Source organism: Ogataea angusta (assembly GCF_019207475.1).
Source record: "Ogataea angusta isolate 61-244 chromosome Unknown 61-244_NODE_8_length_553539_cov_90.782090, whole genome shotgun sequence".
Classification (NCBI taxonomy): domain Eukaryota; kingdom Fungi; phylum Ascomycota; class Pichiomycetes; order Pichiales; family Pichiaceae; genus Ogataea; species Ogataea angusta.
In genome coordinates, this window is record NW_025065222.1 from 409200 (window position 1) to 435706 (window position 26507).

The 26507-nt window shown below is 50.5% G+C and overlaps 14 protein-coding genes across 14 annotated transcripts; 6 read left to right on the forward strand and 8 right to left on the reverse strand.

Moving 5' to 3' along the window:
- Window positions 1-54: 54 nt before the first annotated feature.
- Window positions 55-2202, reverse strand: KL928_004076 (uncharacterized protein; the record flags this gene model as incomplete). The annotated part of the gene is made up of 1 exon (XM_043204734.1): window positions 55-2202. One exon carries the CDS (start codon window positions 2200-2202, stop codon window positions 55-57), a length of 2148 nt encoding a protein of 715 aa, XP_043058770.1.
- Window positions 2203-2275: 73 nt separating this feature from the next.
- Window positions 2276-3007, forward strand: KL928_004077 (uncharacterized protein; the record flags this gene model as incomplete). Its single annotated transcript, XM_043204735.1, has 2 exons — window positions 2276-2517; window positions 2581-3007. The coding sequence occupies 2 exons, from the start codon at window positions 2276-2278 to the stop codon at window positions 3005-3007; spliced, it is 669 nt and encodes a 222-aa protein (XP_043058771.1).
- An 8-nt stretch (window positions 3008-3015) lies between these two features.
- Window positions 3016-3861, reverse strand: KL928_004078 (uncharacterized protein; the record flags this gene model as incomplete). The annotated part of the gene is made up of 1 exon (XM_043204736.1): window positions 3016-3861. One exon carries the CDS (start codon window positions 3859-3861, stop codon window positions 3016-3018), a length of 846 nt encoding a protein of 281 aa, XP_043058772.1.
- Window positions 3862-4037: 176 nt separating this feature from the next.
- Window positions 4038-6719, reverse strand: KL928_004079 (uncharacterized protein; the record flags this gene model as incomplete). The annotated part of the gene is made up of 1 exon (XM_043204737.1): window positions 4038-6719. The coding sequence occupies one exon, from the start codon at window positions 6717-6719 to the stop codon at window positions 4038-4040; it is 2682 nt and encodes an 893-aa protein (XP_043058773.1).
- Window positions 6720-7701: 982 nt separating this feature from the next.
- KL928_004080 (uncharacterized protein) lies at window positions 7702-8718 on the forward strand (the record flags this gene model as incomplete). The annotated part of the gene is made up of 1 exon (XM_043204739.1): window positions 7702-8718. The coding sequence occupies one exon, from the start codon at window positions 7702-7704 to the stop codon at window positions 8716-8718; it is 1017 nt and encodes a 338-aa protein (XP_043058774.1).
- An 84-nt stretch (window positions 8719-8802) lies between these two features.
- KL928_004081 (uncharacterized protein) lies at window positions 8803-10257 on the forward strand (the record flags this gene model as incomplete). The annotated part of the gene is made up of 1 exon (XM_043204740.1): window positions 8803-10257. One exon carries the CDS (start codon window positions 8803-8805, stop codon window positions 10255-10257), a length of 1455 nt encoding a protein of 484 aa, XP_043058775.1.
- Window positions 10258-10444: 187 nt separating this feature from the next.
- Window positions 10445-11189, reverse strand: KL928_004082 (uncharacterized protein; the record flags this gene model as incomplete). Its single annotated transcript, XM_043204741.1, has 2 exons — window positions 10445-10464; window positions 10541-11189. 2 exons carry the CDS (start codon window positions 11187-11189, stop codon window positions 10445-10447), a joined length of 669 nt encoding a protein of 222 aa, XP_043058776.1.
- Window positions 11190-11266: 77 nt separating this feature from the next.
- On the reverse strand, window positions 11267-13996 carry KL928_004083 (uncharacterized protein; the record flags this gene model as incomplete). The annotated part of the gene is made up of 1 exon (XM_043204742.1): window positions 11267-13996. One exon carries the CDS (start codon window positions 13994-13996, stop codon window positions 11267-11269), a length of 2730 nt encoding a protein of 909 aa, XP_043058777.1.
- A 72-nt stretch (window positions 13997-14068) lies between these two features.
- Window positions 14069-14509, reverse strand: KL928_004084 (uncharacterized protein; the record flags this gene model as incomplete). The annotated part of the gene is made up of 1 exon (XM_043204743.1): window positions 14069-14509. The coding sequence occupies one exon, from the start codon at window positions 14507-14509 to the stop codon at window positions 14069-14071; it is 441 nt and encodes a 146-aa protein (XP_043058778.1).
- A 296-nt stretch (window positions 14510-14805) lies between these two features.
- On the forward strand, window positions 14806-15591 carry KL928_004085 (uncharacterized protein; the record flags this gene model as incomplete). Its single annotated transcript, XM_043204744.1, has 1 exon — window positions 14806-15591. The coding sequence occupies one exon, from the start codon at window positions 14806-14808 to the stop codon at window positions 15589-15591; it is 786 nt and encodes a 261-aa protein (XP_043058779.1).
- Window positions 15592-15671: 80 nt separating this feature from the next.
- Window positions 15672-17639, reverse strand: KL928_004086 (uncharacterized protein; the record flags this gene model as incomplete). The annotated part of the gene is made up of 1 exon (XM_043204745.1): window positions 15672-17639. One exon carries the CDS (start codon window positions 17637-17639, stop codon window positions 15672-15674), a length of 1968 nt encoding a protein of 655 aa, XP_043058780.1.
- A 284-nt stretch (window positions 17640-17923) lies between these two features.
- On the forward strand, window positions 17924-18874 carry KL928_004087 (uncharacterized protein; the record flags this gene model as incomplete). Its single annotated transcript, XM_043204746.1, has 1 exon — window positions 17924-18874. One exon carries the CDS (start codon window positions 17924-17926, stop codon window positions 18872-18874), a length of 951 nt encoding a protein of 316 aa, XP_043058781.1.
- Window positions 18875-19143: 269 nt separating this feature from the next.
- On the forward strand, window positions 19144-22149 carry KL928_004088 (uncharacterized protein; the record flags this gene model as incomplete). The annotated part of the gene is made up of 1 exon (XM_043204747.1): window positions 19144-22149. The coding sequence occupies one exon, from the start codon at window positions 19144-19146 to the stop codon at window positions 22147-22149; it is 3006 nt and encodes a 1001-aa protein (XP_043058782.1).
- Window positions 22150-22185: 36 nt separating this feature from the next.
- KL928_004089 (uncharacterized protein) lies at window positions 22186-26307 on the reverse strand (the record flags this gene model as incomplete). The annotated part of the gene is made up of 1 exon (XM_043204748.1): window positions 22186-26307. One exon carries the CDS (start codon window positions 26305-26307, stop codon window positions 22186-22188), a length of 4122 nt encoding a protein of 1373 aa, XP_043058783.1.
- Between the last annotated feature and the right edge of the window lie 200 nt (window positions 26308-26507).

Here is a 26507-nt window from a genome sequence, read left to right on the forward strand (position 1 = left end):
CCTTGGATCTGATATTTTTTTTATCTTATGTAAATGCTTATCAAAAACACTTGCTCAACCTCCGATGCCAGCACTGAAAGCAACAGCCCAAAGGCGGGACATTCCATTGTCGAGCCACTTGTACTGGAAGCTCTGGGCTGCAAAGAACTCGTAGGACGACTTCGGGTCGAACAATGCCATGTTAAGCATCAGAATGCCCTTCCATCCGTCGTCAAGCCTACCAACCACAGAGCCCAGCTGCTCATTCCATTCTTCCTGGACAAATTGCGGATCCCGGATATAAGAAGAGACTGGAGTGATTGGGAGCATGTGGATGCCGTGGATGTACTCCTTGTTCAATCCAAAGTACGTGGCATGGTCGATCTTGTTCTCAAACAGTATACCTGAGACTTTGTTGGCCTTGAAATTCGGAGGAATAATAGTATTGTCCGACCTGTACAGCATGTACATGTTCATGGCTCTTTTCTCAATTGCCAATATAAGCGACGCCAGTTTGTCCAGCTGGCTGTTTCCGGTAACCAGACCCCAGAGTTTTATCCCGTAGTAGCAGTGGTAGTCTTCGCTGCTACTTTCTTCGTCTTTTCCATCTCCGTGAGCAAATAGACCGTTGGCAAAGCTGTGGCCGTTGAAGAAGTCAAAACAGCGAAACACGGGGAAGTAGCGGTCCTCGATGCTTGGGTTGGCAACGTCTCTGATCAATGTTTCAATCCACGGTTTTGAGAAATTGAGGAAAGAGCCGTCTCCGTACGATTTGTCAGCCAGAGCCACGAGTGCAGCCGCGTGGATATGGTATCCGTAGTGGAAATGATGGTCGTTGTAGAAACAGTTTCCAAAGTCGACATAGAAGTTTCCGTCGTTCAGACCACCGGTCGATACCACTCCCTTCCAATTGGTCTCGTAGACCAATGGAGCCTGCTGCTGGTTGGAAATAAACCTATGGAAAGCGTGTTTCATCTTGTCGAGCTGTTTTCTGGTGAGCTGGGCGTCTTTCAGAATGAATGCCACCACATACAGCATAAACGCTCCCTTGTCCAGGATTTTACCCGCAGTGTACATGGAGTCTGTGTTGGAAGCAGTGACGACGTCAAACGCCTCTACTTCCTCGTTCGCAATCTGTCGAATGCGGTTCAGCCTGTCCTGGGAATAGCCGGTAGAGCCGCGCAGCTGAGACCATGGCTCAAATCGTAACTCCGCCGGGTACGGCTGCTCGTTCATGACAAACTGCTTCGTCAAATAGGCTTTCATCGGGCCCTTGCATGTGGAGTCCAGAACCAAGTTGACGGCCTCGGAGGCGGTTGATTGGTCGAATGCAGTGTATTGGTGCGGAAGAGCCCACTGGATGGTCTTTCCGCTGGCGGAGTCACCGTTAAGCTTGTAGTCGAAACAATACCTTCCGACTTCATGAACACTGCCCGAAAGCGTCATGTCAACCACGTAGGCGCCTGCTGCGGCGTCGTACGGCCGCTCGTCGCCGCTGAGTTTGGCGACCTGCACAAGGCCAGGCGCGGTTCCCACCACTGTGTTCGAGTCGGCCAGTTGCAGGTCTCCCAAGGAGTAGATCACCCAGCTGGTCTGGTCAAACAGCGTAGCAACATACTTCCTGAGTCTTGAGCCCTGTTTTTGCTGGAAGCTCTGTATTCCCACCTTGCTCTTGACCATAGGGGTGATATTCTCGTAAACTGCCGTCACAAAGCCCATTCCCTGAACCAGCTTGGTCGTCATGCTTCCGTTGGGGCAGCTGAACTTGACACCGCAGCTAAAACGCTCGCATTCGCCAACCAGCAGCTGGTGGCCATGCTGGAATTGCTGTGAGGTTAACATCAAAGAACATATGCCAACCGGATTGAAGAAATACTTGACAGGGTTGGCGTTCGGGTCGTCGCCAAACACTTTCTGGGAGTTGGCCGTGTGCGAAATTCCGAGCCCAATAAAGTCCGGTTCCTTGCTGTACCACACACTGTATGGATGTGTCCACACCGGAAGCGTCTGCTCGCCAACCAGCAGGTTGCCATAGAAGTTATTTGTCTGGATTGGCTTGTCCTGTTTGTAGAAGCTGGGGAGCGGGACTGGATGGACAGATCCGGCAGGGACGGCTGGGGGGTCGCACGAAATGGGGCCAAACAGGTTTCCGGACGCCATTTGACCCTCTTGCACCGCTGTTTGCCGTCTTTGGTAGTCCCGTGGTGGAATTGGTGGTGGCATTGCAAGAGAACTTACTCGGCTGTGCAATTTTCAGTGAATATTTCGACACAGCCTGAACTACAAAATTAATCTCATGAGTCAGGTAGTCAAGATCTGCGGACTCAGATCTCTCACCGAGGCTGAAGTCGCAGTCAGCAGCGGAGCGCATTTGCTGGGAGTGATTCTTGTGCCAAATAGAGCAAGAACCATCGACCCTGAGCAGGCGAGACAGATAAGCAAGCTGTGCGAGGCGAGACGGCGATCGCTAGGGCGTGAGTTTGTGGACCCCAAAAAGCTCCTTGAGCATCTGCGAAAATCACATTTGGAGGGACCCGAGTGGTTTCGGTACTGTGCGCGGCTGATCACCGAAAACGGGCCGTACTTGGTCGGGGTGTTTAGAAACCAGCCCCTGGACGACGTTGTGAAGCTGTCGCGGGACCTGGAGCTGGATTTTGTGCAACTACACGGGTCGGAGGATTTTTCGCTGTACATCAACCACCTTACTCTGCCCGTGATTGCCAGATACGTGCTAAACAAGCCCAACATAGCAGAGGCCACCAAAACGCATCTACATATACTTCCCCTGCTGGACTCGGAGCTCGGAGGCGAAGGCAAGGTCATCAACTGGGACGACGCAGAAGAGTTCAATAGGCAATACCACGGCGTTTACCTGCTGGCAGGCGGTCTCAGACCGGAAAACGTGCGCCAGGCGTTGTCGGTGCAAGGATGTCTGGGGGTGGACGTGAGCGGCGGAGTGGAAACGGACGGGGTGAAGGATCTCGACAAAATTAGGCATTTCATTGCCACTGCCAACTATATAGAGTGATTATGTAACTAACCAGAGATGAAGAACCACTTATCAATAGACTTGTCGACAGGAGCAGCCGGCTTAGGATCGGCAGCAGGGATACCAGCGTCTGCGGTGGTAGCACTGTTGCTCAAGGTGGTGTTGGTGAGCTCGATGTCCTTAACAGTGCTCTCGCCAGCAATCAGCTTCTTCCAGGCGTTGTTGCACTCGGCAATGACCTCCTCGGCGTACTTCTTGTTCTTGCACTCGCCGGAGAAAGCAAACTGGTTCTCTGGCTTTCCGTCAGGGATCTTGTAGATTCTGAACCACTCGTTGGTGGCTCTCAACAGACCTGGCAGGTGCTTTTCGACGTCCTCGATGTCGTTCAGTTTAGGAGCCAATGGGTCGTTGACGTCGATGACAATCACCTTCCAGTCGGTCTCACCCTCGTCAAGCAGAGCCATCACACCCAAAACCTTCACCTGCTTGACTTGACCAGGGTACGACACAGCCTCGCCGATCTCGCAAACGTCCAGAGGATCGTTGTCACCAGCGGCTCTGGTTTCTGGGTGGACCACAGTAGGGTCTTCCCAGGTTTGTGGAAAGGCGCCGTAGTTGTGGATGTAACCGTGGTGAGGGAAACAGTTTCTGACAAATCTCAATTTGCCTTTCTTGGTGTCCTGAATGATTGGGTTAAGCTTCTGCTCCTTGGAAATTTCGAGTTTGGCGTTGGTCCATCTTGGAACCTCAACAACCATGTTCAGAATTTGCTTGCTCTCGTCAGCATACAGGGGGATGTCGTGGAACGGAGAGATTGGCTTTCCGTCCTTCTCGAGGTACACCTTGTAGTCCAAGGTGTTGGCAGCACCAATTTGTCTCACAGAGTAAGTCATTCTTAGTGTCGAAATTTTACAACTTGTCTTTTTCTCGAACAACCACCTCAAGATGACGAGACTACACCTCAGACCAGCAGAAAGTAAAATCAACTTTGATTCACTACCATTAATACACACACCGAAATTAGGAACATTAAATCTCGGCAACACAAAAGAAGTTAACTGTGGCGTCATCAGGCTTTATGAATAGGCTTATAGTCTGGTGGCGGACCAGTGTACCTATTCTTTCCGTTATCCTCCACAACGGCGTTCTCGTCGCTGATCAGCAGCTTTCCTTGGCAGCGCTCCACAAAGCTTCTGCTCAGGCCCTGGCTGTCACGTGCGATCCACAAGTATGGCTCGTCCACCGAGGCAGCTGGATCTTTGAATGTCTGACCCTGATCAGGAACCGGATCCTGCCACGAAGCAGGGAGTATAGACCTGACGTAGTTGAAGCTCAAGTAAGTTCTTGGCTTGAAGTATCTGTTCACGTATCCCTTCACGAAAGACGGACTAGCGTAACGTCTGGCATCGAATTTGTTGACCTGTTCTTCGGTAACGTTGGCCTGGGTGAACGGCCTCTCCTCGTTGTCCAGGGTTCCGATCTTTTCCAGGTCGGTAGCAGCAGTATGGCTGTCGCTAGCCAATGAGTTCCGCTTAGCACCTTCGCCGTACTCCGAGAACTTGGAAGATTCAGAGCCGTCAGCAACAAAGTAGTTCTGGCCTTCTTCCTGGATCTGACGCAGACCTTGGTCACTCATTGGATAAGCACCGGCAATGCCTCCGTTGGCCTCCTTCATGGCACCGACAGGCACGGTGTCGAGAAGAGGCTCAAACTTCCATCTGCAGTAAAGATGGGCAGCAACGGTAGCTGCCAGCATGACCGCCTCCAGAACCACGCACGCCCAGTTCTTTGGCATCACGAAGAGGGCAATTAAACAGAGCTCGGCAAGGTACAAGCCAACAAACACTTCGAACAGAGCCAATGGGTAGTTGCGGCCTCTATTGTCAACATTGCGATCGAGAACGTAGTTCAGATTGTAAAGGTATGCAACATAAATGAGCAAGTAGGCGATGGTGGTGAACGCAATGATGATTGGCGAGATGATTGAGTAAACAAGCATAATGACCGTGAAAAGACCGAAAGCAGCATATGTGGTACCCCACGATGGAGTTCCCAAGGTGTTGTAGCGGTTCCACTTCTTTCTTGGGGTGCTATCAAGGATTCTTCCAAGGAAGAAGGAGAGAATCAGACCAACAATTTGGGCCAAAGCACCAGAGCTGATGGAAAGACCTTGCAGTAACATGTACGAAATGTAGAAGTTGGCAGCAGCTGGCAGCTTTTGACCAAGCAAAGGCATGGCACTAGATGGGTTTTCAATCACATCAGAGACAGAGGATGCGGCAGCAGAAGTACAGGTAGCAACCAAGAAGACCTGAACCACCTGGAACCCGTAGTACCATTGCTGAGTCCAAAAGTCAACACATTGAGCTGTCATGCATCCACTGAGTTTACCCATCTTTCTGATGAATGGCGGAAGCAACATCATCAGCACAGCAAGAGCGATGGTTGGAAGCAGAGCTGTGATGATTCCCATAAGGACAGATGGCATGTTGTTGATGAAACGCAAGAAATGCACTTTTTCTGTCAAGTAGTTAATGTTGGAAATGGCACCGACAACGGCAACCGGAATGGCCCAGAAAATTATGGTCAGGGTCAAAATCGTGATTGCGATCGACCGCTTACCAGCTCTCACCTTGGCGGTGAGCCCAGAGTTCTCCCAAACAACATCGTCAGGACCAATAGAGGTGAATCTTCTCGAGTATTTGAGCTCTTTCGAGTAGGGAACACCTTGGTACGCTCTTTGCAACTCCAAGTGGTTTGCAAATTCAATGAAAACAGACCCAGTCTTTTCAAAACCGTCCGGGTACTTCAATTGCTCCTCGTTAATTTTCTTGTTGTAGTCACCAACCTCGTCAATACCTGTAGTGAACAAAGATTTCTTCTTTCCAATAAATGGAATCCAGGAGTCCTTGTAAGTTGGAAGCTTTTTTTCTGGAATGTAGGAGGTGATTTCGTTGGCCGGCTCAGGAACTGGCTTGTTCTTTTTCTCAGCCTTGGCTCTGAGCTTGATGGCCTTACCAACAACCTTCACAATGCTGTTCTCAAGCTTACCAGAAAGCTTGGTCCTCTTTTTGACAAGGTCTTGCAGCTCCTTGGTGTCTCGAGTGTACCAAACGTTCACAGCAGCTGGAAACAGTCTGTGCAAAGTGTCCTCGTCCAACATGGAATCGGGAACGTTGTCGATAAACAGAGTTTTGGAAGAGATCAGCGACGAGTACAGCGGAGTAGTCTGCAAAGCGTGTCTGAAACTAGTGTAGTAGATCAGCTCCTTGTAAATTGTGTAGATGACCAAACCAAAGAACAACCAGGAACAGAACACATGAGCAAAGGATCTCCATCTTCCGACGTTATTAGAGTACGAAATGATATCAAAACCTTTCTGGTTAGCACCCCCGGTAGCATTGACAGCAAATAGCACTGGCCAAATAAATAAGCCACCGACAATTCCTAGCGAAGCAAAGGTCAACATGTAGCGCAGGAAAAAGTAACCGTCAACACCAGCTTTCTCAATTATGTAAGACTCTGGCTTCGAGAGGATGAAGGTAATCCAAGCAAAGGCGCCTCTAGGCTGAGGGTCTGCCCTGAGTCTGTTAGGAACAGTGTCGACCGTGGATCTTGGCTGATACACTCTTTTGAACCTGTCTTTGCAGACAACAAAGACTATGAGGAAAACAGCGAATATAATCAAGTTCAAAATCAGTGCAGACACAAAGGCCGACACGGACGAACTCGATTGAGTCTGCGAAGCCATAGTTGTTCGAGATGAGTTGAACTAAAGTAAGCGAAAAAAAGATTGCTCTGGATTTGTATGTAAATATATAGGAAGGTATTGTTTTTTGACATGAATGCTAATCCTCACCAGCCACCGGTATTGAAATCTGAAATTCTATTGTTCTTAAAAATCAAAGTATCTCAATAGCAGGTTTGCATGGCTCTAAAATAGAAACAATGCAGTAGCTACACAGCAATACGTTTGTTCTGAAATTCGAAGATAGTATCTCGCTTGCTTCCCAGGCTCAGCAAACAAAGATGTGAGATAACGGACTGGTCGCCTCATGCCCGGACACCAATTTACACCAACACTCCTGCATAGCCATTCGATTCATGCAAGGAAATACGTTCTCAAAAAGATTTCGCATGCATGAAAAGTGCGAAACTATAAACTACAACTGTCAGGAACGCCTTCCAGAACACAGAACTTTCTATTCTTGTTCCAAAACCGAAAAGACGTTTGCATCCAAGCCCAGTTCTATTGTCAAATTGGGTCATAGCTACCCGACAGCAGGATAAAGAATGCCATGTGCAAGCCAGTTTTCTTTGCTCACCTAACACTTGCAGGATGAGCTAAGCTTCTTTACACGAATTTCAGGTGAATGTTAATCTGTTTGTTGGTGTTTGGATGTTTTCTCGGGTGCTCGAGTTGCCGGCTCTTTCAACCAGCCACCTTCGCCACAGCCCAACCCCCAAACCTTGTTTGAGTTTTTTCTGAAGTGAACGTGCTTGTGAATAATATAAACAGATAAAGTGATAACCATTCTCACGATAAACAATTTAAGACATTTGGAAACCGAATTTGGACGTAGTGGTTGGATAACTGTGATTCTAACCCTTTGACAATATGAAGGTAAGTGTGCACGCAATTTCGTGCGCGTTTCCGGCAGCTAACGGCCCAGTACATTGACGAGTTTGACATTGAGCTTGTCAACCAAGCACTCAGTTTTGACACAACGGATATGCACATCCAGGGAACTGTCGACCTCTTCACCACCAAGCCAATTGGCTCGGATCGCAAACTGTACAAAACTATCGACCGCTTGTACTGCAATAGCGAGCAGCAAGATAAACAAGCGGAGCAGAAAAGCAGGGCTAATAGCGACGTATCGATGAGCAATTCGCCGCCTAAAAACGTGTCTTACATCTCTCCTGAGTTTATTCGTCTGAAGAAACGCTCGTCCAGCTATTCGCACCCGACTCCGAAACCGACTGCACGTTCGCTCATTCAGAAAGACCCAATCAACAAGTCGCGCTCTCGCTCTTTCCATTCGCCATACATGTCTCCTCCAAAGTCTCTTCCGAAGTCCAATGGTTTTGATAAGCTTCTGAACGAGGAGCTGGACAAAATACCCCTGTTGGACGACCAGTACTCTCCGTTCGGTCCTCTCAGCCAGCAGTCGTCGAGACGGCTCTTTGCCTACCTCATTGCTATTTTGAACTCGGTGTACCCGGACCATGATTTTTCGAATGTGCAGCCAACGAACTTCACGCTTATACCTTCGTCCGCGGAGCTGGTGCAACGCATAAACTCGCTTCTTATATCGCTCGGCAAGTCATCAGGGCTCGGCTGGATATGGCAGACGATAAATACACATATGGAGTTAGATGACTGCACATGTTTCCAGTACGAGCCGGCGCAGTCGTTCCTGAATGACCTGCCGGGCACATTATGGTGCAACATGTACTTTGCGTTCAACAAGAAGAAGAAGCGCGTTGCCTTTATCAGCTTTTCAGCCACAGTGTTGCAAGACGCAGAGCCTGCAATCACATATCGCAGGACTAGCAAGGTTGGCACTCTCGACGAGGAAGCCGGCAAGTTTGACGAGACGCAAGAAGAGTATGATTTGCGATATTCGCTTGAGGGATCGTCCGAGGCTATCTACGAAGACGTGTTCGAAGACGACGACTACGATAACATGGACGAAGACGAAGACGAGGCCTCTCTGAAAGTCGCAGGCGATATAGAACTAGAGTAGATACTCGCTTATATGTATTGTAATAAGGCTGTGCAGGGTGACGCGCAAGATGAAAAATAAACTAGGGAAAAAAACACGGATAGCATGGATCTTGCTGAGGAGGTTGGGCATTTTGCGCTTCTGGACGATGAATATTTTGATCCACTTGTGAAGGCCTTTGAGACACAGGGTATAACTTCCCAAGAGCTTCTGCTGTGGTCTGTGGAAGACATATCGAAAAAGACAGGGCACCCTGAACAAGACGTGAAGACGTTTGTTTCTGATCTGAAGCTGCATCTTCAGAACAGTATCCCCAAACCACAAACTATTGATGACAGCATTCCAAAGCAGACTTGTTTTACCACTGGCGATGAAAAGCTCGATAAAGCCCTCAATGGAGGCATTCCATGCGGCTGTCTCGTGGAGATCAGCGGAGGCTCTGCGACGGGAAAGTCTAATTTCCTGATGACATTGAGCATGACCAGCCAGCTGCCGTTTGAGTTTGGTGGACTGGGGCCCTCATTATTCGAACAAACGCGAAAACCCGTTCAAACCATGTATATACCCACCGAGAGCGCGCTGAGCACAAGACGACTCAGCCAGATATCCAGCCATTACAAGGAGCTTCTTCGAGCGAACGGGATTCAGGATAGCGCGGTTTTCCCACAGATGGAAAACGTGATTACTCCGTCCGTGGCCATCTCCGACCTCGAGCGCCAGGACCGATGTATTTTCTACCAGCTACCATTGCTACTGCAGCGAAATAAAAATGTCAAGGTGGTGATTTTGGACTCAGTTACGCACCATATACGAGCAGAGCTGCCTATTTCCCAGCGACGGTCGTATATTATCAAGCTTGGACGCTTTCTGCGGAAACTGTGCAACGAGTACAACGTGACCGTCGTTGTGGCGAACCAGATGACAGACAAGCCACTGGGCGACATTATCAGCGACGAGGTGTTTCTTAAGATGAACGCGGACTACCAGCTGGGCTGGTGCTACGGCTGGGACGAGGTCGGGGTCGTTTATCGCCAGCTGTGCTCGCGCAACAAGCAGGACTTCGACACTTACGATGAGATCGACTACGCAGATTATTCCGAAGATTCGAGCACGCAGGAAACGTCTCAGAGGAGCTCGACACCGATCTGGGACCAGCTCAAGACCGAGCGCAAGAAGATGTTTGAGTCCAAGTACAGGAACAAAGTGTCCAAAATCAAGACTGTGCCTGCCCTTGGACTGGATTGGCTCAATTTTCTCGATGCCCGAATATCTTTGATCAAAGACTATAAACCAATACTTAATGAGCAGATGATAGAGGAGTTCAGCGAAGACCTGGGCATCGACTCGTCGTTTTTGCGGTCACAGGAGGACGACGAAAACTCGAGCACTGAATCCAAGCGCAAGACTGTGGCGGAGGTGCTCATGTCGAACGACTACCTAGCCAATTACAATTTTGAGACTCAGCGAAAGCTGCTCATTGTTTTCAGTCCTCTGGTGTCTGGCGCACGCCAACGAGAATGTGTCTTCGAAATCTGGAACGGGGGCATCAGATGTCCTTAATCCCAGAACGGCAGTCCAATGTGGTGGCCCCACTCCTCTTTAATGTATCGCTTAGGCTCCTTTTCGCCGATCTCGTACAACTTGGCAAGTTCCTCCTTGGTCAAAGGCACCTTTTTATAGCCCTCCTTTATTCTGTCTGCGTTCAAAGAACGAGGCAGAGCCACGCGTCCAGAGGCCGTGTGGTAGTTCACAAGGATGTCTGCAGGTCTGACGTTGTACTTCTCCGCCAACTGCTTCACCAAAGGAAGTTCCAGGGCCGGTGCGCCGTTAGATCCGAACGGACTGTACGCCTCGACAACAATTTTGTGCTCTTTACAGAACTCCACCAGATCGTTCAGAGGGAGCTGTGGGTGAAGCTCGATCTGGTCGATCACAGGCACCACATCAGTTTCCTTCAACAATCTCTCCAGGTTGCCAATGGAATAATTCGAGACTCCGATGGCCTTCACCTTATTCGAATTTTTATAGATATCAGCCATCTTCTTGTATGTGTCCAGAAAATCGCCGTCGTCCTCAAGCACTTTTCCTGAGCTGTCGCGAGGAACCGGTGGCTGGCCGTTCTCGTCAGATTTGAAAGTCAATGGCCAGTGTTGCAGCCACAGGTCAACGTAGTCGACTCTCAGATCCTTGAGTGATTTATCCAGAGACTTTTGCGGGTTCTTCCACAGAGCAGGCCAGACCTTGGTGGTGATGAAAATGTCTTCTCTCTTGATCTTGCCCTCATTGAAGATCTCCTCCAGAACCTCGCCCAGAATTGGCTCCACGCCGTAGTACCACGCGGTGTCGATGTGACGGTAGCCGGCATCGAGAATTGCTGCTCTGACAACGTCGTGGAGTAGGGGTTTTTTATCATCTGGAGTCACTGTGCCCAGTCCCACGACCGGAATGGCAGTGCCGTTGTTCAATTGGATTTTCTCTTGCAAAATAGACATTACAAATAGAGCAAACTTAAAATGCAACCTAGTTACGCACACAGGTATTTATATAATTTTCTCCAGTTAATGCGCAATCAAAATCTAATTTGGCCTCGGAATTGCCTTGCTAGTTTTCTAATTTCGTCATTTTCCACACTGATAAAGCTGGACCGCCGGCTCGAGGCAGCACTGCTCGACGCCACAGATTGCTGTTCGTGGCGGCCACCCAGCTTCGGCCACAGACTGTTTGCCGTGTCCTGGAAATGCATATTTTGCTGGCTCAAATTGGACCCTGTGCCGTACGAAAATAAACTGTTTGTATCGTAAGATTGCGATCTGCCAGTTGCTGTGGACGACGCAAGCCCAAACTCACCATTTGCGGTTTGGCCTGCTCTGCTGAGCGGAATGTTGCACAGCCTAAGATTCTCAAGCGACCCGTCTACCAGACACCCCCTTTCTCTAAAATGCATAAGCAACCTGCTCCACATCGTATTTTTGCTCAGCGTCTTTGGGTTGCCAAGAATTGCCATTCCGAACCGCGCTCTCGTCAGAGCAACGTTCAGCCGTCTCGGATCGCTCAGAAACCCAATCAGCTGGTTATCGTTGGCACGCACACACGAAAGAATAATGTAGTCCTTTTCTCGTCCCTGGAAAGCGTCGACCGACGCAACCTCCACCTCCGAGTACCTCGATTTGTCCGCTATCAAGCCGTTCATCTCCATGTACTGAACTATGAACGTCGCCTGGCCGGCGTATGGCGTGATCACACCGATCTTGGACGGATCCACTCCTTCCCTAAGCAGTCTGGTAATTATTTTCTCACAGTTCATGGCTTCTGTCCGGTTCAGGTACGACGTGCCCGACGCACTAAGCTCCTCGCGGCCAAAAACGGCCCAGAACATCATGGGTATCTCTCTGATCGGCCAAGGGAACGTGCTGTCGGGGCGAGATCTGCTCTCTGCAGTGACGCCGTTCTGCAAACTGCCGTCGTAGAAAACGTTGGAAGAAAATTCAGACAGACATGGATGCATTCTGTACTGAACCTCCAGCCTGATCGGCATGTGGCCTAGGTAGATGAGTCGCTCGAAAAGCGACTGTCTGAGCCCTGCGTCGCCGGCCTTTCTGCTCAGTATCACTGGGCCCAGCTGCTGGTGGTCTCCCACAAGAATGACCTGGTTGGCGCCTTTCACGATCGGGATCAGACACTCGGGCTCCGACGCCTGCGTGCTCTCGTCGATCAGCACCGTCCTGAACTTGCGCTTGGCCAAACGACGGTCGCCTGCCCCCACGCACGTGCAGCAGATCACCTGACACTTGTCCATCAGCAGCGCCTCTTCTTTGTACAGCAGCGACGCCATCTGCTTGTACTGGGACGCAGAAAGCTCGCCGTTCTTCTCCTTGAGCGCCAGGAGCTTCCTGAGGTCCTTCGAGGCGTGTTTCCGCATCTGCTCCGTGAGCGAGAGGTGCTGCACCGAGGACTCGACGTCCTCGCGGCTCTTGGCGATCAGACGCAGAACACGGAGTCCCAGCTGCTCAAGCTTGGATGCCAGATGGTCAACTGCAATGTTGGAAGGCGCGCACACCAGAATCTGGCCCTTGTGCAGCTTTGTCAGCTGATACACGATGGTGGCAGAGGTGACGGTTTTTCCCGTTCCCGGCGGACCTTGGATCAGGGAGAGCGGTTTTGATAAGACGTTGTGGATGGCGTTTTCCTGCGACGCGTTGAGCTTGGCAAAGTTCGGTATCGAGTACGTTTTTTTCTTCTTCACCCTGAACTCGACCGGCGGAGCATCGATCCCCATCAGGGCGTAGTATATGTGTTCCGAAACGCTCTTTTTGTTCACAGCGAGCTTTTTCAGCGCGTCCTGCATCCGCGCATACGACGTCCCCTTCCACACAAGCTCGGCAGTGAAGCCCGTGTTGAGATGCGTCGGCACGCTTTTATTTTTTGAGTCGATCAGCTCCAACGTGAAAGTTTCGCGCGTAGCACTGGGGATCCGCACAATAAACCCAGACTGCTCCCACGGCTCAGCAAGCTCGGACCCGCTGTATCTCAGAATCATCTGGTCTCCGACGGCCAGCTTCATCCCCAGCGTGTCGTACGACTGCAACGCAAATGTGGCTAGATGCAAGTCATTGGTGCCCAGACTCCAGGTCACAGTGAGTCTCTCAAGACTCTGGGACTGCTTGAGCTGCTTGTCGTAATTTGCCTCGTACTGCACGAGCGGCGCAAACGAGCGCTGGTATTGAAAAGCGTCGCTGTAGCGCATTAGAATGGGCTCCAGCTCTTCCTCCATCTCGGCCTCCTCCACGTCGTCAATAGTGGCGTCCTTGTCCTGCTTCCACTTGGTCTCGAGCTTTGTTATCTGTAAGGAGGTGATCGGCTGTGCTTCCAGCTTCTCCTCCTCAGATGGCGGCTTTGCCACCCACGGAAGCAACGCGCGGTCTTCGATCAGTGACTGCCAGTTTGCTGTGTTCCATTCCACGTTTTTTGACTGTGCACAAGGAAGACGACACAAAATCACAACCACGGAGTCTGTTTTCGCAGAAACAAAGCCAAGCACAAATATGTTGCGGTTCCCGCAGTTGTAGCACTCCAGCATGGTGTCTCCAAGCTCCGAGTCCGGATGGAGACTGAGAGACTGGTGCTTGGACAGAACAGTATGGGTGATTATATGGGAACCGGCCCCCGAGGTCTTACCGTTGCAGAACCATTTCTTACACGAGTTGCACTTCACCAAGCTGTTGGGCTCAAATATGCCGCAATAAGCGCACGCATCAGGCGACCTGGTCATGGACTGCGAATCGCCAATAGTCTCGCTCATTGGAATTATTTTTCACCAACACCTAAAACCCGTTATATTATTCGTACAGTTACGTAAGCCGTTAGAAGAGCCTCAGCATGCTATATAGAACGACGTTTCCGAGAGCTGTCTCTGTCTTGTCATGAGCAGTGTCGTGGCGGAGCAGACCCGCTCCTCGCTCTGATTCTGGAGCTCATACTCCACGAGGTCAGAGAAGGAGTAAAAGCGAAGAGACTGCGTGAGATGTAGTTGCGATGGGAAATCCGAGAGCGTCTGCTCCGAAATGCTGGTCCTGGAACACTTGCGACAGGAGGGGAGGTTCACGGAGTGCGGGTATTCGACAATCTCCGTGGTCTCGAGACTGGACTGGTCGCTGAGAAGTTCGACGGTGGAGTCCAGAATGGGACAGGTGTAGTTGTCAGAAATCCAGTGGGGCGGGCATGTTTGCGGGGGGCAGCCTGTGAGAGGCTGAACGTTGCGTTCGAATATGGCCGATGTGTCTGACTTTGAATCGTTGCCAATTTCCGGCATCATAGAGCCAAGACATTCAACGTAGAGGTTAAGAAAATTATTGGGTGATGGAAATGCACCGATTTAATATATATATGTATGGAAGTTGTCACGCTTCTGCCAGTTTTGCCCATTCGCGGGGACCCTAATGAAAACAGTGAGTGCGAAGGACAAAACCGGGTGCACAGCCAGAAAGATAATACGTCACACTGTTTTTTTTTTTTTTGTTTGCATTCGTCTCTCTCTGTGCACAGCCTTGATTCGTTAAGCGGCAGACGCAGATTAAATACAAGCTTTTGTAATTGTTTCATCTCCGTGCCATGATTCGAGAGTATCCTGGCCGGCTCACGGGGTCGAATGGCGGCACATCAAAGGTCATTGAGAGCCTTCACATGCAGATCGACGGTCTGAAGGACAAGTTGGAGGATACGCAGGCGGAGCTGGACGAGTTCAAGCGGAAGCTGTCTGCAGTTGTGAAACACAACGAGACGCTTACTGAGAAACTGTCGAACGCGAGACACCAGAACGAGGTGTCTGAGAGTCTGCTCAATCGTAAAGAGCGCAAGGTGCTCGATCTGGAGGCACAGCTCACGGAGGCCTGTTCTGCTACCGATCGGTGGAAGTTTGAGGAGGAATCTTTGCGAAGGAAGCTGGCCGCCATGCAGGAGCAGGAGAGCATGAGCACTGTGGAGGCAGACCGGCTGCGGGCGTCCTACGACGTGATTGTAGAGTCTCAGAAGGAGTACAAGCTGCGCACGCAGATGGAAGTTGGGGATCTGAGGCGGCAGTTGAAGCTATTTATTCAGGAGAGTAGCACACGCTTGGAAAAAAATAACGAGAGCATTGGAGAGGTCAATGTGGCCCTGGAGGAGAGTTATAGAGTTGCCAGGACGCGCAGCGAGCACCTCGCCGCTGCGTACGGAAAAAAAGAGGCCCGTATTCAGGAGACGCTGAACATACTGGAGGCCAGCGTAAAGATACAGGAACAGAACACAAAGGCCACTCTTGCTGAGTGCCAGAACGCGCTGCAGCAGCTGAAGCGGACACGGTCCAGATACGCCGTTCTTACAGAGTCCGAAAAGGAGAATTGGGGCCCGCCAACATAGGGGGTGTAGAATCGAGAAACTGTTGAAATCTATTTTTTAGTCTAGTACAGTGTTGAACAGAGACAGTATTATTTGCGGACTTAGAACAGGCCCTCGATCTCGCCGTCGTCGTTGACCTCGACGTTCATGAAGCCACACTTGGTAGCCAGGCCAGGGATCGTCTGGATCTGGTCGGCAAGAGCATACAGATAGCCTGCACCGATGGAGGCCTTGATGTCCTTGATTGGGAAGGTGAATCCTGTTGGCACACCCTTCAACTTCGCGTCGTGGGACAGAGAATATTGCGTCTTGGCAATACAGATCGGCAAGTTCGAGAAGCCCTGCGAGGTGTACTCCTTGATTTTTTCCTGAGCCTGGGGCAGGAACTCGACAGAGCCGGCGCCGTACATGTTTTTGGCGATGGCCTCGATTTTGTCCTCGATCGACGAGCCCTCTGTAGCATACAGGTAGTGGAACGACTCCGTGGAGTCCTTTTGCGAAGGGTACAGCTTGTGAGCACACTTGATCACACCCTCGGCAAGATCCTTGGCGCCCTGGCCACCCTCCTCCCAGTGATTAGAGACAATGGCGTCGGTAGCACCGGCAGCAAGAGCAGCCTCCTTGATGACCTCGTGCTCCTTGTTGGAGTCAGAGGACATTCTGTTGATGGCCACAATCACATCGACACCGTACTGTTTGGCGTTCTGGATGTGCTTTTGCAAGTTGGCACAGCCGACCTTGAGCATCTCCACGTTCTCGGTGGTGTACTCCAATGGCAGCGGAGCACCCGCCTTGACCTCGGCTCCTCCACCGTGCACCTTCAGAGCTCTAACGGTGGCCACGATGATGATCACGTCTGGCGACAGCCCGGACGATCTGCACTTGATGTTCAGGAACCGCTCGCCTCCCATGGTGAAGTCGAAACCGGCCTCTGTGATGACGTAGCCGGCCTGCTCTCTCTCCTCCTCGGCGCTGAGGCCTGGCTCTGTGCCTGCAAGCTTCAGAGCCATCTTGTCGGCCAGAACGGAAGAGGCACCGATCGAGATGTTGGCGAACGGACCCGCGTGCACAAACACAGGCGTGCCCTCGAGAGTTTGCATGAGGTTTGGCTTGATGGCATCCTTCATGATGGCCGTGAGGGCGCCGGCGCAGCCCAGGTCCTCACAGGTGATTGGCTCACCCGATTTCGACGAAGCAACCACCATTTTTCCGAGTCTTTCTCTCATGTCTTTCAGGGAAGACGACAGAGCGAGGATAGCCATCACTTCAGAGGCCACAGTGATGTCAAAACCAGTCTCTCTGGTTAGACCCTTCTCGGTTGGAGCCTGGTTGATGGTGATGCCTCTGAGCGATCTGTCGTTCAGATCCAGCACTCTCTTCCACGTGATCGTCTTGGGGTCGACGTCGAGTCTCACAAACTTGGAAACTTCCTCGTCGGTCCATTCCTTAGGATCCTTGGTGTCCAGTCCCAGCTTCTTCACTCTTGGCAGCAAGCCAATGGGAATGTCTCTGGAACCGTCCTTCTTCTCGGGACAAAGTCTCTTCCACAGAGCCTTGTCGCTTTGCGTGGCCTCGTGGAACATTCTTGTGTCGAGCGCAGCAGCCAGCAAGTTGTTGGCCATCCCCACGGCGTGAATGTCACCCGTGATGTGCATGTTGAACTCGTCCATAGGGATCACCTGCGAAAACCCGCCTCCAGCAGCTCCACCTTTGACACCAAACGTAGGACCCATAGATGGCTGTCTCACATTGGCAAAAGCTTTCTTGCCAAGGGTAGCACCAATAGCCTGGGCCAGTCCCACAGTGGTGGTGGATTTACCCTCTCCAAGCGGAGTTGGAGTGATACCGGTCACCAGGATATATTTACCGTTTTTGCGGTGGTGCAATCTGTCGATCACATCGAGCTTGACCTTACCCTTGTAAGCTCCGTACGGCTCAATTTCGGTCTCAGTGATTCCGCACTCCGCAGCAACCTGGCTGATGTGCTTGGGAGTCTGGTTTCTGGAGATCTCGTAGTCCGAGGGAACTGGCTTCACAAGGTTCAGCTTAAGACGTTTGAAATCCGACATGGTGCTAAACAAAAAGTTGGATCAATATTTTTCCTGTATTCCTGTAATTTCTGCAGATGAAAATTTGACTCGGAAACAGCGTAGCACGTAACAGAGACCAATATTAGGCGGCTCAAATTTGATTAGTAAACAGCACGCTACAATGAACAGTGGCCGTTCTGCACTGCTACGCTTTGCAGTCTGCTCGCCCACCCAAGCTGTCGACTCGCCATGCTCTACCCGACCTACCCCTTCTTCGACGCGCCGATCGACGCAACAAAACTTTTCGCACCCTTCTTCCCTACATGTCTGACAGGTCTCTCAATCTCGTGGACGACGTTAAGGAGCCCCGGCTTCTGACGTCGCGATCCATTGAGACCATGTCTGGGCTGACGGCCGGGTTCATCACGACGCTCATCTCGCATCCGCTCGATTTTTTCAAGCTCCGATTGCAGCTGGACACTACCACCAAGAGCCAGCTAGAGAGCTTCCGAGCGATCAAAAACAAGCTATTGGAGGATTCCATGGTTAACGGACAGCTCAGACAGTCCCTGCTAGTGCGGAACCTCTATCGCGGAGTCGGGCCGAACCTGCTAGGGAGCACCACCGCCTGGGGTCTGTATTTCAGCTTCTACAGAGAGTACAAGAATATGGTTTTCAGCATGTATGTGGGCGGTTCTGGCGATGCAGACCAGTCGCTGAGCTCGTCGCAGTACTTGCTCTGCGCATTTGCTGCCGGCTGGACCACGTCTTTCTTCACCAACCCGATCTGGGTGATCAAGACGAGAATGATCTCCACGTCGCGGGCGTCGCCGGGCGCCTACATGTCGATAGTGGACGGGTGCAAGCAGATATACCGCCACGAGGGGATTTTTGGATTTTATAGAGGGTTGTCGCCGGCTCTGCTGAGCGTCTCGCAAGGTGCTCTGCAATTTTCAATCTACGACACGATGAAACGCCACATTCTCACGACGTCGTCGCACATGAGCGCCGCACAGTACCTGTATGCGAGCGCAGTGTCGAAAATGGTGTCGACGATGGTTTTCTACCCGCTGCAAGTGGTGCGATCGCGACTCCAGATCAACAGAGGTCGATACGGTTTGATCTCTGCTGCCACCGAGGTGTTTGTGCGCGAGGGCTTCTTTGGCTTTTATAAAGGACTATTTGCCAACCTCATACGCGTGGTGCCGGCCACATGCGTCACTTTCACCGTCTACGAGAACATGAAATGGGCTCTCCGTGACGTTTATATATGATGGCCATGTCGTGTGCCTCTGCTAAAATTATTCCATCCGATTATTTGTTTAAAGTCGAATCCTGTGTCAGTTGTGCGATGCGGATTTTAATCAGTAACAAGACACAGCGGACGCTTGCGCTGGCATCCGAGACGCACGTGCTGCTGTTTCGATATATCCCCGCGACCGGCAAGTGTGCAATTGAGCTGGTCGCCAAGGATCAGTTCCACCACAGGAGTTTCCGCTCTCTCTCCAGACACAAGCCTCTTGGGTTTCTGGGCCTCATCGAGATGAACGGCAACGTGTTCCTGGCCGTCATCACAGGAAAAGTCGACGTCGCTTCCCCGACAGACGGCGAAGTTATCAACAAAATCATGGACGTCGAGTTCCACTGTCTGACAAGAGACACCTGGGACTTTCTCGAGCTCAACGCCAACGGGTTCCCCGTGGAGGCCGAGGGCGAGTCACAGCCTGGCGGATACCCCTCCAAATACGAACAGCATCCGTGCTACGAGCTGCGCAAGCTGCTCACGGACGGCTCTTTCTTCTACAGCACAGACTTCGATCTCACTAGTACCCTGCAAACCAGAGGCATGGACACGCCCCACTCGCTCTCAATGGATAGGTACCATCTCGACTACATGTGGAATGCGTTTATGATGGAGGAGGTGATCAAGTTCCGCAACAACCTCGACGAGGTGCCGAAGCGCATTTTGGACCAAAACAAGTATCTCACAACGGTGATTCGCGGGTTTGCAGAGACGCTCCGTGTGAGTGTTGGCGGCCGCCGTGCACGACTGACGATTATCTCCAAACAGTCCTGGAAACGGGCGGGAACGCGGTTCAACGTTCGAGGCGTCGACGATGACGGCAACGTTGCCAATTTCGTCGAGACCGAGCTGATCTACAACGACGAGACCCACGTGTTTGCGTACACACAGATCCGCGGCTCCATTCCGGTGTTTTGGGAGCAGGACACGGCGCTGATCTCGCCCAAGGTGCAAATTACAAGAAGTTTCGAGGCGACACAGCCAGTATTCGAAAAACACTTTGAGAACCTCAACGGCAAGTATGGTCCCGTCAACATCGTGAACTTGCTTTCATCGACGAAATCGTCCGAAGTGGAGCTCAACAGAGAGTACAAGCGTCATTTTAAAGCTCTGAGCAAGAAAAAGCCGGACTCGGTTTACTTCACAGACTTTGATTTCCACCAGGAGACCGCAAAGACGTATGCCCATGCTACCAAAATTTTGTCGGATCTCCAGCTGGCGCTGGACAAGTTTGGCTTTTTCTGCTACAACAAGCCCACGAAGGAGGTTCTTTTGGAGCAAGACGGGGTGTTTAGGGTCAACTGTCTCGACTGTCTTGACCGCACCAACGTTGTCCAGCAGGTTATCTCCATGGCTGCTCTGGAGGAGTTTGTCAACGCGTTCCGCAAAGGTGACACGTACGACCTCAATCTGAAGCACAGCACGCTTTGGGCCGACCATGGCGACCAAATTTCCCAAATCTACACCGGCACAAATGCGCTCAAGTCGAGTTTTTCTCGGTCGGGCAAAATGGGCCTTGCCGGTGCGCTTTCGGACGCCACAAAGAGCATCAGCAGAATCTATATAAACAACTTTGTTGACAAGGGCAAGCAGGCCGTGACGGACACGCTGCTGGGCAAAAACTCGGGCCAGGTCCCTGTGCTGATTTTCGATCCAATAACCGACTACGTGAACGAGGAGTGCAAAAAATACGAAAGCAGATTTGTCTCGCACGAGGATATCACAATCTACGTCGGTTCATACAACCTGGCAGGAAACACCATTGCGGGCGACCTCACGTCGTGGTTGTTCCCACGCCAGGTTGGAGGCCGCTCTTTTTCGCCAGATATAGTGATTGTTGGTTTCCAGGAGGTGATCGAGCTGAATGCGTCCAATATCCTGAAAAACGACTCTTCACCTTCTCAGTACTGGCAGACAACCATTGAGCACCAGCTGAATGACGGCGGTTCTAACAAGTATGTCATGTTGCGGGCAGAGTACATGTCGTCTGTGCTCCTGCTATTGTACGTGAAGGATGACGCTGTTTCGAAAATTACACAGGTGGAAGGAAAATCCAAGAAAACCGGTCTTGGAGGAATGACGGCCAACAAGGGTTCGGCAGCCATCCGTTTCGACTACGGGTCAACCTCGTTCTGTTTCTTCAACTCGCATCTTGCGGCAGGAACCACCAATATTGACGAAAGATACAACGATTTCATCACCACCTGGAACGCGATCCGGTTCTCGCGAAATCGCCAGATCAAGCACCACGACAACATCATATGGCTCGGGGACCTGAACTACCGCATATCCAAGGCCAACGACGACGTGAGGGCGTTGCTGTCGTCCAACAATCTCGAGACTCTGCTCGAATATGACCAGCTCAAGATCGAGCTCAAACGGCGCGCAGAAATGAAAGGGTTCAAGGAGATGCCCATCAAATTTATCCCCACGTACAAATTCGACAAAGGGACGACCAACTACGACACCAGCGAGAAACAGCGTGTCCCATCATGGACCGATAGAATTCTCTATAGAGGCACGTCGATCTCGCAGCTGGACTACGACGCCGTTGTGGACCTCGTTTTTTCGGACCACAAGCCCATCTACGGTGTGTTCAGCTCAAAGGTGAAACTCGTAGACCAAGAGACCAAGTCGGTGCTGCTCAAAAAACTGTATCTTCAATACAGGTCCACCGCAGTCAAGTCCGACGAGTTGATGGACTTGAACGAGCCAGACGACGACGTGGACGACTCCGAGTCCAAATCGTTCAACTCGTCCAACTGGTCAACAGCCTCGGCTCCAACGTTGATCGATCTCTCTGGAGACTCCTCCAGCACTGCTCCTACGTTGCCGAGACGCTCGCCGCCTCAATCACAGGAAAACACTCTGACAACGCCGCAAAGACGTCGTGTGCCGCCTCCGTACGACGCAAACGAGTCCACGGCCATGTTGGTTCCTGGTCTGTCCTCGTCTGTGCAAACCGCACTAAAACCAAGGCCGTCGTCCGCAGACACCGAACATAAATACTCACTTGAGGCAATGAGACCTACGCGCTCGGCCACAAGCTCTCCGGCGCCAACTGGCTCATCCGCACCGCCTCCACCTCCTCCGCGGAAAGTGCAAACGTCAGAGCAGCCTCCGGCACCTCAGCGGCCGGAGAAAATTACACCCATCGTGCCTAGCAAACCGAAAAGTTTGAAAGGTGCTTCCGCAGAGTCGCTCACTGAAAAATGGGCTCCTATGCAACCAAATAGAAAAGTTTAAATCGTATAACATATCTCTAGCAATACACACGCGGATCTATCCCTCATAATCCTCATCGTCGGTTGGCTCCTCAAACGAGTCATCGTCAAGCACATACGACTTCGTGGTCTTCTTGCGTGTGGAAGACGCACGGCTCACTGGCGTGGGAGCATCGTCGTCATCAGAGAGCTCAACAACTTCCTCGTCGGAGTCGATCACTTTCTTGGCCTTCTTGGCGGGCTTCTTGGTGAAGAAAGACGACGCCTTTGATGGAGCAGACGCATCAGACTCGGTGGTATCTGACCCTGCACTGAAAATGCTCGTGGCAGCATTGAACTTAGAGCCCGATCCGCCAAATACACTCTTAAAGGCAGGCTCTTCGGTTTTGGTAACAGGCTTTTCGGGTTCCTCCTTCTTGACAGCTGGTTTATTTGCTGCAGGCTTATCTGCCGTTTTCTTTTTAGCAGGGGCAGCAAGCTCTGCTTTGGTTCTTCTCTTCCGCTTCTTCTTGGAGTGGTCTCCCACCTTCATTGACGAACGGCTCTCCTCGTCCTCTTTCAGGAATTTGTCCCATTCCTCGAGGAAAACGTCCAGATCCTCATTCCACAGATCCTTAGCGCTCTTTCTGAGCAGATTATTCAGCTCGGCCTCCTTTTCGTCTCTCTGCTTCAGCAGCTTCTCATAGCGTTCAGAGGTTAGAGACCACAATGGCATACCCAATAAGTAATCGTACGCTGAAACTGCTGTCTTTTTTTCCTGCACCACTAAGGTCGGATCGGCAGCCGCCTCGTTTATATCTTCCTCGTCGTCTTCCTCCTTCAACTCAGCAGGTCTGATCGGCTTGTTGTGTTTGTCAAATCCAGGGAACCCAAGTTGTTTGAGCTCCTTCACTAAATTGACTCTCTTTTTGTTGTTGATGTTCAGTTCTCTGTCGATAATCATCTTCACAAATTTAGCCTGGTACGAGAGCTTCTCAAACTGGTTGGAAAACAGATCTGCCATATAGTCCTTTCGTCTTTGGTAGTAATCCAATCTGACCAGATAGTAGTCCTCGATAATCTGGTTGACATGGTCATACTTCTTGATTCTTCCCTGCGGATCGAAAGCAACCATGTTGGAGGTGTTGATGATAGAGATCAGCTTGAATCTCTCTTTCAGTCCAATTCTTCTGGTCTTCTCCATCTCTTCTTTGGACAACGTCACAACGAATTTGATACCAACACCATGCTGCTCCTCCATATCCTTGATCCATGGTTTCTGCTTATCGGAACCTGCAATTGCCTGGAGCAGGAACTCCTTCATGGTGATTGTCCACATGCGAGCGGGAAGTTCAGTTATTTCGACTGTGTTGTCGTCAATCTCTTCAATATTTCCCTCCATCCTAAACTTATCAGGTCCAATTCTGCTGATGGTGCCTTCCCATCCTTTAAACCACGGCATCATGTCCACCATTTCTTCACCATTCATTAGTGCGCGGATGTTTTTGACGATATCAACTGGGTTAAATGGAGGAATCTGCGTACTCCATCCAGACCCAATACCTTCTGACCCATTGACGAGGATCATCGGAAGAACAGGTACGTACCATTGAGGTTCAACAGTTTGCTCGTCATCCTGCAAATAGTTGAGCAATGGGTTGTCCAGAGTGTTATACACTTTTCTAGTGATCGGAGTGACTTCGGTGAAAATATATCTTGCGGCAGAAGCATCTTTACCACCAGACGCTCTAGAACCAAAACCACCATTGGGCTTAAGAATGTTCAAGTTGTTGGACCCAACAAAGTCTTGGGCAAGAGAGATGATCGTTTGAGTTAATGATGCCTCACCATGATGATAGCCAGAATGTTCACCAATGTAACCAACCAGCTGAGCCACCTTAATCTCGCTTGTTAGGTTACGTTTGTAGACACCATATAAAACCTTTCTCTGAGTTGGTTTGAAGCCGTCCATGACAGAAGGAATCGAACGAATGTTGTCGGCCATGGAGAAAAGAATTAACTCTTTATTGATAAACTCAGATATTGGAATCTCTGTCAAATTCGGATCAAGGAAAGTACCCGGTTGGAACCCTCTCAGCCACTCTTTACGATCGTCGGCCTTTTTCTTGGAGAAAGCCAGATCAATCAGTGACACATCTTCTTCTTGCAGAGTATGGAACGTTTTCAAGTGACGATCCAATTGGCTGAAATATTCTCTCATCTCGGTAGGAAGCGAGGTACCCAAACCCTTGTAGTATTTCTGCTTGTAAGAGCACGTCTTTCCAATTGTATCTCTCCACTCCTCGTACTCAGGCATATTGAAAAATGATATCTTTTTGTTCTTGTCCGGGCCTGTCAAAATAGTAACCTTGACAATCGGAGTGATGAACTCGATAAGGAAGCCTGGGATTTCCAAGAGACCAGGAAAAGATGTCTCGAGAAAGTTTATAATTAAACCCTTGATGTGCGAACCATCGTGATCCTGATCCGACATGATCATGATGTGGCCGTATCTCAGAGTGTTGATGTTTGATAAGTCGTAGCGTTTCTTGTGCTGAAGACCCATAATTTGTTTGATGGCCTGGATCTCGGCATTTTTCATTATCTGGTCAGTGCTGGCTTCACGCACATTCAACATCTTACCCCTTAATGGATAGCACCCATAGTAGTCTCGTCCCACCACAGCCAATCCAGCAACAGCTAAAGACTTGGCAGAATCACCTTCCGTCAGAATCAAAGTACACTTGTGACCTTCTTTTGTACCTGCCTTATTCGCATCTTCCAATTTCGGATATCCCGTCAATCTGCTCTTTCTGCTACCGTCGTTTTTCTTCAGCGCCTTGTCGGCATTCGCTTGTGCGATGTCCATCACGCTCTCCAAAATACCGGATGCCAACACTTTCTTCACGAACGAGTCCGGAAGTTCCAGCTTCTTGCCTCCAAATTGAGACGCTCTGGTGGTGAGTTGTTCTTTAGTCTGGGAAGTAAAAGCCGGGTTCTCGATGAGACAATTGACAAATAGGAACATGTTGTTTTTGATTTGAATTGGTTTGATGATGGCAGTCTTGCTCTTCTTCTTGATCTGCTCCATGATTTTAGTAACAAGCATGTTAGAGATCAGCTCCACATGAGTACCTCCAGCAGTGGTTGCAATGGAGTTGACGAAGGAAACTTGGTTGAAAGTTCCATCTGAGATCGAGAATGCAACTTCCCATCTATCGTTGAGCACCTGGTGAACGATGGTTGGCAGCGGCTGAGACAACGGGGCAGGCGGCAGCGATCCATCCTCTGAATCCTCTGTTTTTACTGGAGCAGGAAGATTCCCCTTCTCTTTTTCGAGAGCCTTGACGTACAGCTCGACGTATTGCCTGAAATTGTGAACCTTGAGTTGTTGGCCATTCAAACTCACTTTCACACCGCGGACAGATCCACAAAGATCGTACACTCTTCTTCTTAGAACGCCCAAGATGTCGTCGTCGAGACTCTCCATGCCAAACTTCGTCAAGTCAGGCTTGAAGATGACTTCTGTGTATTCCTCCTGTTTCTTCATTGTGGAGATCTTCGGCTTCCCTGTTTCAGACATGTTGTTTCTCCAAGTCTGCGTGTACAGCAGCTGGGTGTTTTTGTCTGCGGTTCTCACAGTAAACTCGGTGGAGAAAATGTTACATAGTTTGGCACCGTACCCGTTCCTACCACCAGTCACCTTCTTTTGGTCATCGTCGTAATTACTGGAAGTCAGTAGGTTACCAAATATAAGTTCTGGAATGTAGATCTGCTCTTTGGTGTGTATCTCGACGGGGATACCCTTTCCGTCGTTTTTCACCGAGAAAACGTTGTTTTCCTTGTCGATTTTAACATCAATCTTCTTCATGCTGGGGTCTCTGATTTTGTTGTCGGCCGCGTTCACCAAGATCTCGTCGAATATCTTGAATAGACCAGGGACAATGTTAACGGTCTTCTTTTCCATTGACTCTGTCTGCTCATTGTATATCCACTGCTCAGATTCGATTTTTTCCACAGACCCAATATACGTGTCTGGACGTTTTAGAATATGCTCCAGCTGGGAGAGTTTCTGATATTGGTCGCTGGCAGACGATTTCTTGCCATTAGTGGTGTTGGTGGAGTTCGACAGAGGCTTTCGCTTCGGGATCTGCGGCGTCGAAGCGGCAGAAAGCGAGAAATCGGAGTCGGAGTCACTCATTTTGCGCGTACTGGTATATCTGATGGAGAAAATAGAGGGTGCTCTAAGAATGTTCCCACACACACGACGCGAGGTTTTTATATTCAACAGTATCGATGCCGGCCGAAATTTGGCAGAGTACATACGACTGTTTAGCAAAATGTGTCACAATAAACGGGAGTCCCTTGTAGATGCGACACAAGCCTGTTGACCTGGTTGGA